The 14,694-nt window shown below is 64.3% G+C and overlaps 1 protein-coding gene across 4 annotated transcripts; it reads left to right on the forward strand.

The window, feature by feature from the left end:
• The first annotated feature begins 390 nt into the window (after positions 1–390).
• MIB2 (MIB E3 ubiquitin protein ligase 2) lies at positions 391–13,718 on the forward strand. 4 transcript variants are annotated; one of them, XM_063103777.1, is made up of 20 exons: positions 391–519; positions 1,517–1,672; positions 7,274–7,543; positions 7,615–7,786; positions 8,591–8,697; positions 8,803–8,997; positions 9,117–9,259; positions 9,364–9,471; positions 10,439–10,543; positions 10,616–10,778; positions 10,853–10,986; positions 11,070–11,218; positions 11,303–11,459; positions 11,561–11,721; positions 11,799–11,925; positions 12,015–12,248; positions 12,668–12,846; positions 12,915–13,096; positions 13,228–13,293; positions 13,396–13,718. In XM_063103777.1, exons 3-20 carry the CDS (start codon positions 7,297–7,299, stop codon positions 13,632–13,634), a joined length of 2,868 nt encoding a protein of 955 aa, XP_062959847.1. In that variant the 5' UTR covers positions 391–519; positions 1,517–1,672; positions 7,274–7,296; the 3' UTR covers positions 13,635–13,718. The 4 variants fall into 4 exon arrangements, with proteins under 4 accessions (XP_062959847.1, XP_062959848.1, XP_062959849.1 ...); XM_063103778.1 differs by having other exon boundaries at positions 1,575–1,672; XM_063103779.1 differs by lacking the exon at positions 9,364–9,471.
• Positions 13,719–14,694: the final 976 nt, after the last annotated feature.

Consider the following 14,694-nt stretch of genomic DNA (forward strand, 5'->3'; position numbering starts at 1 on the left):
TGCGGACTACGACTCCCGGCCGGCCTTGCGCGGCGGCGCCGGGAGCCCCAACGCCGGGGCTCGGGGGCAGCCGGGGCTCCGCACACCGGTGACGGACCGACACCCGGACTGGCCGTCAGCCTCGCTTCAGGGCCCCCCGCGCCCCTGCGCCGAGCGGGCGGGACGCGGACTCGCGGGCAAGTGGAGGGTCGGAGGGGGCTGAATGACAGGGGCAGGGGCGCGGACTTCGGGGCGCGCGCTGTCCCCGGCCACCAGGGCAGTGGCGGGGCCGCGGCCCCGGGCGCGCCCGGGAGGGAACCGGGCCCGGGAAGGGAGCGTAGGCGGCGGGCAGCCCCGGGAGCGGCTCGGGGGCGCTGACTGTGCATCTCGGCGTGTCCCCGCGGCCGCAGGGTTGGATCGCTCAGGCCTCCTGCCGAAGCTCGGCCAGGCTGGAGGCAGGTCCCCAAGTCTCCGGGCATCAGGGCGCAGCCCGAGAGTCCAAAAGCGGGCGGGCGGGCAGGCGGCCGGACGGCCGGACAGGTGAGCCGCGGACCAGTTCGTGGCCCGGTAACTTGGATTTGGCGCTTTCGCCCCGTGGATTCGGTTTGGCGGGATGCCAGAGAGGGTGTTTGTGTCTGAGTGTGCGTGTGTGAGGGAGGGGGATTGACTAGAAATCCTGCCTCCCCCTTCTGAGTTCAGAACGAGGGGAGGAAATGAGAGGTGCCACACAGGCTCCTGATGGGCACCCGCGGGCTTGGGCAGGAGCAGCTCGAGGGCGGGAGCCCCGGCAAGCCCGGCCCTTCCTGGAAGGTCCCCTGTTCTCCCCTTTCCACCCTGCCCCGTTGCTCCGGATTTAACAAGTTACTCAGTGTGTCTCTTCCGCCCAAGGCGGTGTGATGCTCCAGTCTGTAGGGTGCCTGAGGGTTTGCACCTATGTGGCCCAGACTAGAGGTGATGACAGCCCGTACCTCGTATAGGCTACCCCCCAGCAGGTGCCTTGATGCTGGCCAGTCAGGTTTCCTGGCCTCTCCATCTCAGGGCTACACCCCACTCCCCAATGGGCCCGACCCCGCTGGGCACCCAGGATGTCCACCTGCATCGTAGCCAGAGCTACTACATGGCAGGAGCCTCTGGCTCACCAGTTTTTGCTACTTGATTGTGCCACACAATGTCACGTCAGCAATGTCACTGGGCACAGCTGGAGGTGCAAGGAGAAGGGCAGGCTCGTGTCTTTTGCCTTACATTTCATGTAACTTTGTTCTTCAGAGTAAATGCCCTTTGCTAACTTCCTAGCTGATGCGATTTCATTTCTATGGCTTTTTAAAGCTTTCAACTAAAATATTACAAGTAGGGGAGCACCTTACTCCTACGTCGTTCCAATTTATGGTTCGGAAATACTTCTGCCCTCTAAGAGTTGGTAGTTTCTTTTGAAAAGAGAAAGCAGTAAGCCACAGCACAGACCTGACGGTGGCTCATGTAGTTGAGATAGTAAATGCTAAATGTGTAAAACTGCCTGTTGAAAACCATTTTTCCACAGACTGGCTCACTGGCTGCCTATTTGGCTTGCTGTGTTCTGTGTTGGCCATGGCTGCTAGTTCCCAACAGGAAATCTTGGTGGCTGAGCGAATTTGTGGCCCAGGAAGTAGCAACTAAGTGCCTGGGATGCTGACTGGAGGCGGGTGCGTGCTCTGAGGTAGGTTCTGGTTCTGCTAAAGCACATCTGCACCCGAATCCTTAATCCCCACTACCTCAGGGTCATAAATATCAGTAGCCGCAGTATCCAAGGGGGTTCAGGTGCCAGCCAGGGGCATGGTCTGTGAACTCTGGGGTTGATGGCAGAATCCAGCATTTCTGGCAGAAGAATAAGTCGGTCAGTCTCTGGGTAAATTTCCCACGGAGATGGTGGCATGCACAAGTGCGCATCATGTCGCAGCACTCAGCGTCCTGAAGTGTGAAGCCTTGTCTGCATGTTTACAGGAGGGGTAGCAGGGAATGGTTTGGCAACTGTTCCTGTGGGTTTGAAAGTAAAGTCATGTGTATACCTAGGGCTGTGATGGCTGCAGCTCTTGGAGAGTGCTGGACAGAGTGGCCTACCCCAGAGCCCCTCCACACTCACTGGGCCATGGCTCCTGCATGGCTGTGGACTGTCTTTGGCTTCCTTGTCTCTGGAGGCTTCAGCCAGGTTGGCATGGGAGCCTGGGCCAGCCTTGGGCATCTGTGCTTTCCACAGCGGCCTCCAGCCCAGAGCTCACCGGCCATAGGCAGGTGGGAGCCAGCTATGCAGAGTGCTCAGGGCTCACAGGTTCCTTTCTCTGCCTAGAGCTTTGCGGGGTTAGGGTAGGAAGGTGGGAGTGGGCGGCTCAGAGGCCTCCTGCTCTCCAGGAAGGGCTGGACGTGGGGCGGTTGTCAGCAGCCTGTGGCAGTGCACGTCCAGGGAGGAGGCGGCAGTGATGAGGGGCCCTAGGAGGAGCATCTGTCCCAGAGGGTCTGATTGGGCCCAGCAGCCCATCTCCATGACGGCCGCCACTCTCACGTGCCTCTGAGCAGGTGGTACTCACTGGAGGTCTGCGGCATGCCCAGCCTGGTGCACAGTGCTGTCCAGGCATCCAGGCCGCTTCTCAGCCTTGCTGAGAGGCTCGGGCACAGCCGGCCCATGGTCTGCTGTTCTTGGGCCTTCAGCCAGGGCCCTCAGGGGGCCAGCTTTGCCCAGACTCAGCCCCCAGCCTGGAAATGCCTCTCCGTGGCCCAAGGAGACAGTGAGGGCTAGGGAAGCCCAAGGCAAGATCCATTTTGTCAGCAAGCTCTGTTCTCAGATGGCCAGGCTGCCTGTTAGACCACACAGCCCCAAGCTCTTGTGAGCGGTGCAGACAGAGCAGGCCCTTCACGGGTGGTCAGGATCCCCATGCCACCCTAAGAAGGTACACTCTGTCCCCAGCTCCCTGTGAAGAAAGACCTCCAAGATGGAGGGGAATAAGAGGGTCCCCTTCCCCCAGCCTGTCTGGGGCTCAATGCTGCCCCCCTGCTCCCAACCCTATTCCCTGCCCCACTCGCTGCCCCCACCCCACACACCCCTGATGAGAGCTTTTGAGTTGAGGTCGTGAGCCCTCAGTCCAGAGTGCTGGGAACCTGACAGCAGGTGGTACGTGATCCGTGGCGACATTTTAGGCCCTGGGGACAGCAGTGACAAAGACTAGGTGGAGGGGGCAGGAAGGAGGTGGGTGGAGGGAGGTGCAGAGCTGCCTAGAAAGCCCCCCAGCCCTCCTTGAGAAGGTCTTAGAATGCTGAGCCCAAGTGTGTCTGACACCCGGGAGCCGTGTCCCCTGGCTTTCTCTGCAGTGACTATGTGGGGGTGGGTGGGCAGCAGAGAGGCGTTGCTGGAGGTGGTACTCAGATGAGGAGGCCCAAGCCAGGGTTACGTCATGCCGTACAGAGGGTGCTTCCTCTGAAGCAGAGGACAGACCCTAAGACCTCTGGGGATGGAGGTATGGAGGGGAGGCCCCCAGGCCACAGGTGCTGCCAGGGCTGGGTGCTTCTCTGTGCTTACACGTCTCAGGCTTAGGGAGGTGCTGTGGAATGAGTGGGCACACTGAGCTCCCCTGACTGTGCTCCTGTGGGCTTCTCCCCTCTTGCTGGGGCAGCCCTGGGCAACAGGGGGTGCTGGTTCAGGACACGAGAGGTGTGGCTGGAGAGGAAGCCTGACCAGTGTCCCGACTCTTGAGGGCTTCCATGAGGGGCAGCCCTTGGGAGTTTGCTGGCTGAGGCTAGAGGAGAACTGTCTCGCTGTGCTAAAAATACTGGCATGACTAAAGACAGGTGCTGGTCAGAGGCACAGGCTACTTTGTCACAGGCTGGACTGCCCTGGGGACCTAGCCTGGCACACCACTGGAATGGTCATAAGCTGAGGCTTGGTCCTCATTTCCCACAAATCTAGACGGGCACCCTGCACCGGGACCTCTACTCCCTGCCGGTTCTCCCAAGGGCAAGGCTGGGCACAGGCTTGCTCCCATGCTTGCCCCCGTGTCTCGCTGAGAAAGGTCCAGCAGCATGGGGCCAGCGGGACCATAAGCAGCAGGTGGCGGCTGGCCTGGGCCATGCTGGCTCTGGCTGAGAGGCCAGGCTCACCCCGTCTGCATAATGACCCTGGTGCCAGCTTGCGGCAGTTGGGTTTTCTCCTGCTCCAAGTCCTCCATCTCAGGGATGGGCCAGTTTCAGGGCTCAGCAGGGGGATGGGTGCCCCTGCCAGCAGAGACCTCCAGCTGGGTCTGTCTGCTCATGAAGATTCCTGCCCCTGCTAAGCGGGAGTGTCCCCACAGCTGTGCCCAATTCTGGTGGTCTCCTGGCAGGGAGGAGGGTGTATGCAGTTCTGGCTGAGTCAGCAGCCTGGTGGGGGCGCTGTGCCCCTAAGGAGCAGTGCCAGCAGGCCGTTACCTCAGCCTTGCCCGCTTCCACCATGTCTGCAGGGATGGTCCCTGTGAAGAGGCTGAGGGTGGGGAGGCTCAGCCTGGGCTGTGCCCGCAGCTTTCCTGGAGCTCCATGAGCAGAGCTGAAGTCACTGCCAGGACCCAGGGAGCAAGAACCCAGCATAGCCTGCCCCTGCAGCTGGTAGCCCTGCAGACCAGGCAGTGAGAAGCTGCTTGGCCAGGCCTGGAGAAAGAGGGGTGACCTCCCTCCAAGACAGCTGCCAGTGGGGATGGGAGGGTCTCCAGAGGAGAGTCAAGGGCCATCACCAGGGAAAGGCCACAGAGAATGTGCCAGATTCAGCTGCTTGTGCTCGGGGTGGATGCAGTCAGCACACAGTGTTTGGGATGAGTGGAGATGACCTGGGCAGGCCAGGCCCTCGGGATGTGGGGTCTGCTGGCCAGCATAGGGGCCGAGTACAGATTCCCTTTTCTTCATGTTTCGTGTGTCCTCCCAGCCTTTCAGTAAACGCGGAGACTGGTAGGGGCCCGGCCAGACAGCTCAGCAAGTGGACATGCAGGCTGCCCTCAGAGGCCCTGCTCTCGTGGGCTCACTGTCCGACTGAGGGGATCTGTACTGTGGGAGGGTGTGCGGGTCACTCTGAGTGGTGGCTGTGCACCTGGCTGTGTGTGCGTGGGGGTGCAGCCAAGGAAAGGGAGAGGCTTCTCTGGCCACTCTGTGTCAGATACTTGTGTTCTGTGGAAGGAAGAAGCAGCCCCTGGTGCTGGAGCCTGCCCTGGCCTCAGGCCCCAGTGCCACATCTTAGCAGGGTCTCCAGAGGTTATGAGGGGAGGGCAGCCGAGGAGTCGCAGTGGATACCCCTGGTCAGATGACGGGTTTCCCTGAAGAAGCAGAGCCCAGCCGTTTGGCAGAGGCTCCTCATTAGCCACTAGGCAGGGAAGGCTTCTGCTTTTAAAAGGTCTGCCATTTCCATGGAGGCGCCAGTGGTCCTGGGCGGGGTGCAGAGGGAGAACTGCAGAGGCCAGGCTGGCCAGGAGGTTTGTGTCCTTGAGCATCTGAGGGAGGCATATGCGTGGACACTCAGGCGAGGTGTGGCCCAAGGGCCCAGCCATGTGGCAGCACCCCTGTGCTGGACACAAATTTCACGGTAGGGTTGGGCTCTCACCTGGGCCTTGCTCTGGACAACCTGTGGCCTCGGGCCCCTGCTGCTGGCTGTGGAAACAAGATGCTGAGCCAGAGTGGGAGTGAGGGGCAAAGCCTGGCCCCTCCTCACTGCCCACCCGCAGCCTCGCCTGGGCTGGGTGTCTCCTGAGCTGTCCAGGCCTGGGATGCAGTGTCCAGCTGGTTGGGGCAGCGCCCGGGTGGAGCGGTGGCACGTGGTGCACTTCCCTTGGTGCTCCCCAAGCCCTGCACTGGCCTCAGTGTCCTGTGGCTGAACAGAGCCACCAGGCCCGGACTGGAGCTGGCAGGGCCTCTGTGGCTGGCAGCATCCAGTCTGATGCGCAGCTGCACCCCACCCAGCCTCAGTGTCCCTCCAGCCTCTGACGAAGGCCAAGAACATGAGTCTGGAGTGAGACTGCTGTGTCCCCCAACTCTGTATCAGGCAGCATCCCCGGGCTGGCTCCTTCCCTAGCCACCGTCCTGACGGTTAAATGAAGAGTGGGGTGGTGGTTGCTGTCTCTGTCCCCGAGTCCTAACCCTCTTCACTGTCTTAGAAATCCATTCATGTCATTAACAAGACTTTACTGAAGAATAGCATGACACAGAGTGCACTGGCTGTGGGTGGCCCTCATTTGCACAGTGAACATGCATAGAATAGAAACCCGATCATGCGCTGGCACATCCCGGGTCCTGGAGCCCATGCTGTCTGTGTCGCTGGACTTGCTCACCCCCTTTGCAAAAGTTCTACGAATGGAGTCGCATAGTGGGTGCTTTTTGCTACTTCTCTCCAGTGTCCATTTGTGAGCTTCACGCTGCTGTGGCATGTGGCGAGGTGGGTTCATGTTCTGTCAGGGGCTAACCCCTGAACCCCACGTGAGAACCCACCTCACCTTGGAGGACACAGGGAGGTGCTTCTGTGAATGCATCACAAGGTGGCCGTGCCACAGTTCCTCTGCCAAGGCCCCCACCATACTGTGTGACCTCGCTGCACTGTCCCCTGATGTGTAGGGCCGAAGGTGGTGTCCCACCCATGAAGTGTCCATAGAAGCCGTGCGTGTTAGTTGCCCAGGGGTGTGTGTTCTGGTGTTTTGCCCATTTTTTTCTCTGATTTTTTTCGTGTAGATCTGTAGGGGTCCTTAACACACTCTAGATAAGGTACCTGAGGGGTGTGTGCACTGCAGGTACCTTCCCGCATGTGCCACTGCGCTCTCAGTCTTTAGTGATGTCTTGTGAACTATAAGTCTTAAGTGCAGGCCAACTTATCCATTGGCCCCCCAAAGAAAGTCTGCTCTTTTCCGACTGCTCTATCATCTCTCATACTGACATCTACAACCCAAATCCATCTATTTTTGAGCAAACATTTGATGATCCACTGTGGGCCAACCATCTAGAATGGAATCCACTAGCATTGGACGGTCACGGAACCTCTTCTGCCAGGGCTGGTCCATCCCGTGGGCCAGCCTGCTGGGGACCATGCCACCTCCACCTGCTCCCACCCTGCCCCACCCGTGCCCTCCCCTGTGGGCCTTCTCTGGTCACTGCCTCCCCACCCCAGGGCCTTTGCACGTGCCTCCTGGCCCCTTTCTGTGTAGCTCTTTGTTATCTCTGCTCCTGGTCCACACGTGTCTCCCGGGCAGTCCTCTCTGAACAGGCAAGGGCTGTCCTGCAGGCCGGTGGCCTCCCGACGTAGACTGAGGGTGCTCCCTGCTTGCAGGTCCCTGAGCAGCCCTGCGCACCATGGACCCGGATCCCCAGGCGGGTGTGCAGGTGGGCATGCGTGTGGTGCGCGGCATGGACTGGAAGTGGGGCCAGCAGGACGGTGGCGAGGGCGGCGTGGGCACGGTGGTGGAGCTCGGCCGCCACGGCAGCCCCTCGACCCCCGACCGCACGGTTGTCGTGCAATGGGACCAGGGCACCCGCACCAACTACCGCGCAGGCTACCAGGGCGCACACGACCTGCTGCTCTACGACAATGCGCAGATTGGTGCGTGCGGCGGGGAGCGGGGGAGGGGAGGCGACGGTGGGAGTGCGCTCCTGACCCCGCCTCCCCCACAGGCGTCCGCCACCCCAACATCATCTGCGACTGCTGCAAGAAGCATGGGCTGCGGGGCATGCGCTGGAAGTGCCGTGTCTGCTTCGACTATGACCTCTGCACGCAGTGCTACATGCACGGCAAGCATGACCTCGCCCACGCCTTCGAGCGCTATGAGACGGCCCACTCGCGCCCGTGAGTCCCCGACCTCCCAACCACAGCGGAGAGGCCACCAGGGTCCTGGGTAGCTGACATCTGGGGCCTTCGACAGGCGCCTTGGACACCGAGGACTGGCGCTGCATCATCCCTTCCTGAGCCATTTCCTTGAAGAATGGCCAAGGTCATGGTCACTCCAGGGGCCTGGGCATTGACACCAGTCCCCACCCCTTGGGGAAGGCAACATGTCCACGAAGCAGATCTGCAGAGGCTGGTGCTGGGGTCAGGGTCTCCTCTGTTCCAGCACCACACTACAGCTGGCAAGGCTCCCCAGTACTGCTGTGGGCCAGGCGCTGCTGCGGGTGGCCTGGGAGGGGTCTCTGCTAGGTGGGGACAGATGCCCAGAGGCTTCACCCCTTGTCCCCTTTGTCTGCTTGGCCCTCCCTGCACGCAGATGGTGTGTGTGCTGTGCCCCAGCTGTCTGCCAGCCAGCCTGCTTTCCTCATCCCCCCTTCCCACGTGCCAAGGCCTTCTCTGAGCCAGGCCAGGGCCTGCTTTGCTGGGAGGCAGCAGGTGTGGAGTGACTGCACATAGGCCATGTGGCACCGGGGAAGATCCCCTGAGGAATGCAGGCAGCAGGCTCACTCCTGGCCCTGAGCCCAGGGGCATCGGATGGCTCCCCTGGAGCCCCCTCCCAGAATGTGGAGGACGCTGCCTGCTGGGACCCCCATCCTGCAGACCCCAGCTGGTGTGAGCAGGAGCTGGGGTGGGGGAGCGAGACTGGGAAGCAACCTGCACCATTGCATCTCTCTCCTATGTGGCTCAAGACCCACTGTCTTGCAGTGTCACACTGAGTCCCCGCCAAGGCCTCCCAAGGATCCCACTAAGGGGCATCTTCCAGGGTGCAAAGGTGGTGCGAGGCCCCGACTGGGAGTGGGGCTCACAGGACGGTGAGTTGGGGTGTGGGGGGATGGAGAGGTGGGGCTGGGCTGTGGCCAGCTACAGCTCAGCCTCGAGTCACCGTCTTAGCCTGCTGGTGGGAACTGTCTCCCCAGGAGGGGAAGGGAAGCCAGGCCGTGTGGTGGACATCCGTGGCTGGGATGTGGAGACAGGCCGGAGTGTGGCTAGCGTGACATGGGCTGATGGTACCACCAACGTGTACCGTGTGGGCCACAAGGGCAAGGTGGACCTCAAGTGTGTGGGCGAGGTAGCCGGTGGTTTCTACTACAAGGAGCACCTCCCGAGGCTTGGTATGGGGCTGTCCCCACGCACTCCATCGGTCCTCCTGCCCTGGCTGGGCAGGGGCTGGCCATAAAGTCCTGGAGGGGAGGGGATGCTCCCTGAGGCCTGGACTGCCGCCTTCCCCCAGGCAAGCCGGCAGAGCTGCAGCGCAGGGTGAGTGCTGACGGCCAGCCCTTCCAGCATGGGGACAAGGTCAAGTGTCTGCTGGATATAGACATCCTGAGGGAGATGCAGGAAGGCCACGGTGGCTGGAACCCCAGGATGGTGGAGGTGAGCTGCCTGCCTGCTGAGCCCCCCGGGCCCTCTGCTCCCCAACCCTCTCCTCCCCCAAGAGCCCAACCCGACCCAGCCACAGCCTCCATGCCCCGCCACAGTTTATTGGACAGACGGGCACCGTGCACCGCATCACGGACCGCGGAGATGTGCGTGTGCAGTTCAACCAGGAGACCCGCTGGACCTTCCACCCTGGGGCTCTCACCAAGGTGCAAGGGGGGGCTGGGCCGAGCCCCATCCGCTCACTCTGTAACCCTCTCCATGTACCTGCTCGGCCCTGGGAGTGGTCAGGCAGGGCTAGGGTGCCGGCCCCCACCCAGGAGACCCCAGCCCTGAGGGAAGGGGAAGGCCTGGCTAGTGGAGCAGGGTTGAGAAGAGGGGATTTGGGTGTGAGGGACCAGAGGAGAGCGAGGCAGCAAGAGCCGGTGAGGCAGGAGGGGGCAGGCCCGGGGTGGGGACACAGGAGGCCAGGACAGCACTGTCCGGTGGCAGGTGGCTGGGCAGGCTCTCTAAGATGTTCTCTGGGGGCAGTGTGGGGGCAGATAGGAGTGGCCTGTTGGGGCCACAGGGAGGTGGACGCTTGCCCAGAGCAGTGGGGACTGAGTGAGGTGTACGAGGTGAGAGCCGACCCATGGGTGGGGCCCTGGGAGGCGGCAGGTCTGGGCAAGGGTACAAGTCAGGCTCAGCTCTGGACCTGGAGTCTGGGACACCGGGGGACTTGGAGGGCGTGGCAGGATGGGTTAGTAGAGTGAGTGTGCTGGTGATGAGGGCACAGGTGGAAGGAGGAGCCGCGCTGCCCCGCCCCTGTGACCCCAGGGCCACCCCTCGCCCTTCTCCCTGGCCTTGGCCGTGCTGCAGCTGTCCCTTCGGTGTGCAGGCTCCCCAGGGAGGGGGCGCCTCAGTCTTCACACCTCCCCAGAGCTGGCTTTCGTCTGGTGTGGGCGCTGCTGCTCAGCTGCTTCTGGCCATCACCCTTGTGGTTCTAGGGTTAGGCCACCCAAGGCTGCCTTGGTCACCTGTGGGCAGCCAGACCCTCTGGTTGTTCTTGGGAGCAGGGCTGGAGCCAAGTTCATGCCTGCCTCTCCTGGGGCCCTTGATGGGCTCGCTCTTCTGCTGCACGATCCTGGGTAGCCACCCGTGGCTGAGGGGCGCCTTACTTGCCTCTCTGTTGCTCAGCACAACTCCTTCTGGGTTGGTGATGTGGTCCGGGTCATCGACGACCTTGACACAGTGAAGCGACTGCAGGCTGGCCATGGCGAGTGGACGGATGACATGGCTCCTGTGAGTGACCCGTCTCTGTCCCCATCCCCATACACACCTCAGACCTGCTGTGACCCTGCCTCTCCCCCTCAGGCCCTGGGCCGCATCGGGAAAGTGGTGAAGGTGTTTGGAGATGGGAACCTGCGTGTGGCAGTTGGTGGTCAGCGGTGGACCTTCAGCCCCTCTTGCCTGGTGGCCTACCGTCCAGAGGAGGATGCCAACCTGGATGTGGCTGAGCGTGCCAGGGAGAACAAAGGTGGGGCACTAGCCCAGGCGGCCGGCGGGAGGCGGAGCTGCCCCTGCTACTGCTTACCTCAGCCCTGCCCCCAGGCTCGCTGAGCATGGCCCTGGACAAGTTACGGTCCCAGAAGAGTGACCCGGAGCACCCAGGGAAGCTGGTGGTGGAGGTGGTACTAGGCAACGTGGCCAGGGCTCTGGACCTGCTGCAGAGGCACCCAGAGCAGGTGAGCTCCCTGCTCCCACTCCATGCCAGCCAGCCTGCCCAAGGGCAGGGGGCTGGGGGCTTACCTGCTGGCTCCCCTGGCAGGTAGATACCAAGAACCAGGGCAGGACCGCCCTGCAGGTGGCTGCCTGCCTGGGCCAGGTGGAGCTGGTGCGGCTGCTGCTGCAAGCAAGGGCAGGCATGGACCTACCAGATGACGAGGGCAACACCGCGCTGCACTATGCGGCTCTGGGGTGAGGTCTGGGCAGGGGCTGCGGGCTGTGCGTTGAAATGGGAGGCCCAGCTAGTGGGCACAGCTTTGTTTCCTCTCTCATTAGGAACCAGCCCGAGACCATCCGGGTGCTCCTGAGCGCGGGGTGCAAGGCAGACACCCTCAATGGCACGCGCAACACGGCACTGCATGTGGCTGTGCAGAGGGGCTTCCTGGAGGTGGTGAGGGTCCTGTGTGAGTGCGGCTGTGACGTCAACCTGCCTGTGAGTGCCAGTTCCCAGATGCCCTGATCTTAACCCTGGGGTGCAGGAGGCAGCTTGATCCCAGAAGTCACTGCTGAGTGAACACTGATCCTCAACTTCAGGATGCTCATGCCAACACACCTCTGCACTCTGCCATCTCGGCGGGTGCCGGCGCCAGTGGCATTGTGGAGGTCCTCACAGAGGTGCCAGGCATCGACGTCACTGCCACTAACAGCCAGGGCTTCACGCTGCTGCACCACGCGTCCCTCAAGGGCCATGTGCTGTGAGTGTGGGGTGGGCACACTGCTGAGCCACCTGGAGCCAGCTCCAGACCCCGGACAGAACTCCCTGCTCCCACAGAGCCGTCAGGAAGATCCTAGCACGGGCACGGCAGCTGGTGGATGCCAAGAAGGAGGATGGCTTCACCGCGCTGCACCTGGCGGCCCTCAACAACCACCGCGAGGTGGCCCAGATCCTCATCCGGGAGGTGTGGGCAGGGTCCCGACCTGGACAGGGACTGGGGGGGCTGTCCACTGGCGTCCCTGTGCTGAGCCTGTGCCCACCCCCCATCCCCAGGGCCGCTGTGACGTGAACGTGCGCAACCGGAAGCTCCAGTCCCCGCTGCATCTGGCTGTGCAGCAGGCCCACGTGGGGCTGGTGACTCTGCTGGTGGACGCCGGTTGCAGCCTCGACACCGAGGACGAGGAGGGGAACACAGCCCTGCACGTGGCGCTGCAGCGTCATCAGCTGCTGCCGCTGGTGGCTGACGGGGCCGGGGGGGACCCAGGGCCTTTGCAGCTGCTGTCCAGGGTGAGGAAGGAGGGGGCTAGGTGCTGGAGAGGTGGCGGTGGCACCTACCTGCAGGCTCTGGCCAGGGCCTGAGCGACTGTCCACTTCCACATGCGGCAATGGCCCCCGGGAGCCAGCCTTTCTGGGGGCGGGGCCTCCTGGGGGCCTGTGGTTTGCAGAACTGTCAGGTGTGACAGCTGTCACCCGAGATTCTGCACCCTTACTCTAAGCAGCCTGGGGAAGGGGTGGGGCGGGGTGGTGTATCCTCTCAGAACGTAGCTTTTCCGGCCAGTCGCCTAGCAAGGGCTCCCCTCGCCCCCCAGTTCTGCGGCCTCGGGGGGGTGGGGGGGCCGTGCCTTCTGCCTGCGGCCGGGGGCGCCCACGCTTCCCTCAGGGCTCGTAAGGCGCCCACCCTCACCGGCGTCCGTCCTGCCGCCCAGCTCCAGTCCTCGGGCCTCCCGGGCAGCGCGGAGCTGACGGTGGGCGCGGCCGTCGCCTGCTTCCTGGCCCTGGAGGGCGCCGACGTGAGCTACGCCAACCACCGCGGCCGCAGCCCGCTGGACCTGGCCGCCGAGGGCCGCGCACTCAAAGCCCTGCAGGGCTGCGCCCAGCGTTTCCGGTGAGCCGGCGCCCGGGGAGCGGGACGGGGCGGCCGCGGGCGCACTCAAGCCCTTCCTCCGCCTGCAGGGAGCGACAGGTGGGCGGGGACGCGGCCCCGGGCCCCCGGCACGTGCGCAGCACCCCCAACACCATGACGAACCTGCACGTGGCCGCCACGGCGGGGCCCGAGGCCGCCGAGTGCCTGGTGTGCTCGGAGCTGACGCTGCTCGTGCTGTTCTCGCCCTGCCAGCACCGCACCGTGTGCGAGGGTGGGTGGCCAGGGGGGCGGGGCTGGGCGGTGACGGGGGCGGGGCCGGGCAGTGTCGGGGGCGGGGCCGGGCGGCGGTGTCGGGGGCGGGGCCTGGCACTCCCCCCTCACCGCGCGCTCCCCCGCCCGCAGAGTGCGCGCGCAGAATGAAGAAGTGCATCAGGTGCCAGGCGGTCATCGGCAAGAAGCTGCGCCCAGGTGCGCGCCGGCTCACAGCCCGCCCCGGGTCCCAGCCCGCCCCGCTTCGCGCGCCGCCCGCGGCTCAGCCCCGTCCCTGTCCCCTGTCTCCCACCCGCGCAGACGGCTCGGAGGTGGCGAGCGCCGCGCCCGCGCCCGGGCCGCCGCGGCAGCTGGTGGAGGAGCTGCAGAGCCGCTACCGGCAGATGGAAGAGCGCATCACCTGCCCCATCTGCATCGACAGCCACATCCGCCTCGTGTTCCAGTGCGGCCACGGCGCCTGCGCGCCCTGCGGCGCCGCGCTCAGCGCCTGCCCCATCTGCCGCCAGCCCATCCGCGAGCGCATCCAGATCTTCGTGTGATCCCGCGACGCCCCCGCCCAGCCACGTCCTCGTCCGCGGCCGCCGCGAGCCCCCGCCCTGCGTTTTATAAAGAGATTCGCGGACGCTGCCGCCTCCTGCCTGCCTGGGGGGACCCGCTCCCGCCGCGCGCGTCCTGCCTTTCCCGGCCCACGCGGCCGCACGCTGGTCCCGGGCGGACACGGGAGGGGGCTTCGGGCAGCGCTGTGTGGGCCCCACTCCGAAGGCTGCGGGCCTTCCCGTGCCCCGTGCCCCCTCTCCCTGTCCCGGGGCTGGACTGCAGGGTCTCCTGAGCGCTCCGCGTGAGCGGAAGGGACGTGGGCCTGAGGGGCGGGCAGGGCACACGGAGGAGGGGACTGGGTTTGTCGGAGCAAATATGCAGCCGTTTAGCCAGGAAGAGGGGGCGCTGCCCTCGGCCGGGCGCTTTCCAAGAACTGCCCGCCAGCTGCTTGGCGCTGACCCCGCTGGCCGGGCCGCCACTGTCACCCTGGGCCCGAGGCCGGCGTGGAGAACGGGAGGGACAGGACACAGGCCGGGTCTGGCAGGAGCCTCCCGCCCGCGTCCCTGTTCACCACCCCGAGCACCGCGCGGCCCCCCGGACCCGGCTCTCCCGCCCCGTCGAGCCTTCTGGCCTCGCACCCCCCCCCGGCTCCCGCCCCAGCCGGGCCGGCCCAGCGCTCCACGCCCGGCGCTCGGCTCCGCTCCCCGTCTCCCCCTCCCCTCCCTTGGAGCCTGGTCGGTGGCCCCGGGTTCCCATAGCCGCCCGCCTCCTGCGCTGCAACCTACGGAGCCCGCCCAGGCCCAGCTCCCCTCCTCCAGCCCCTTCTCTCCTTCCTGCACCCGCACCCTCGCCCGCTCTGCGGGCCCTTCCCTGCCCCGTACTCACTGCCTGCCACGTCCCCTTCCCTCCGCGTTCCCTGCCCTCTCGCGGGGACACTGTCAGGCCGGCGTCGGCTGGGGACACGTCCTGGGCTGGTCATGCCCAGTTCCCCGTCTCATTTGGGGTCCAGGAGGTTGCGGGAAATTGTTTAGGAAGCAGGCCGCCGAGTCATTGAGCCCCCAG

Source organism: Cynocephalus volans, chromosome 8 (assembly GCF_027409185.1).
Source record: "Cynocephalus volans isolate mCynVol1 chromosome 8, mCynVol1.pri, whole genome shotgun sequence".
Taxonomy (NCBI): Eukaryota; Metazoa; Chordata; class Mammalia; order Dermoptera; family Cynocephalidae; genus Cynocephalus; species Cynocephalus volans.

Excerpts from the sequence above, each read along its gene's own strand:
- MIB2 (XM_063103777.1), top strand. The coding sequence starts at position 7,297 with ATGGACCCGGATCCCCAGGCGGGTGTGCAGGTGGGCATGCGTGTGGTG. Across the intron at positions 10,544-10,615 it reads GGACGGATGACATGGCTCCT|GCCCTGGGCCGCATCGGGAA; the intron begins GTGAGTGACCCG and ends TCTCCCCCTCAG. Across the intron at positions 10,987-11,069 it reads TGCAGAGGCACCCAGAGCAG|GTAGATACCAAGAACCAGGG; the intron begins GTGAGCTCCCTG and ends CTCCCCTGGCAG.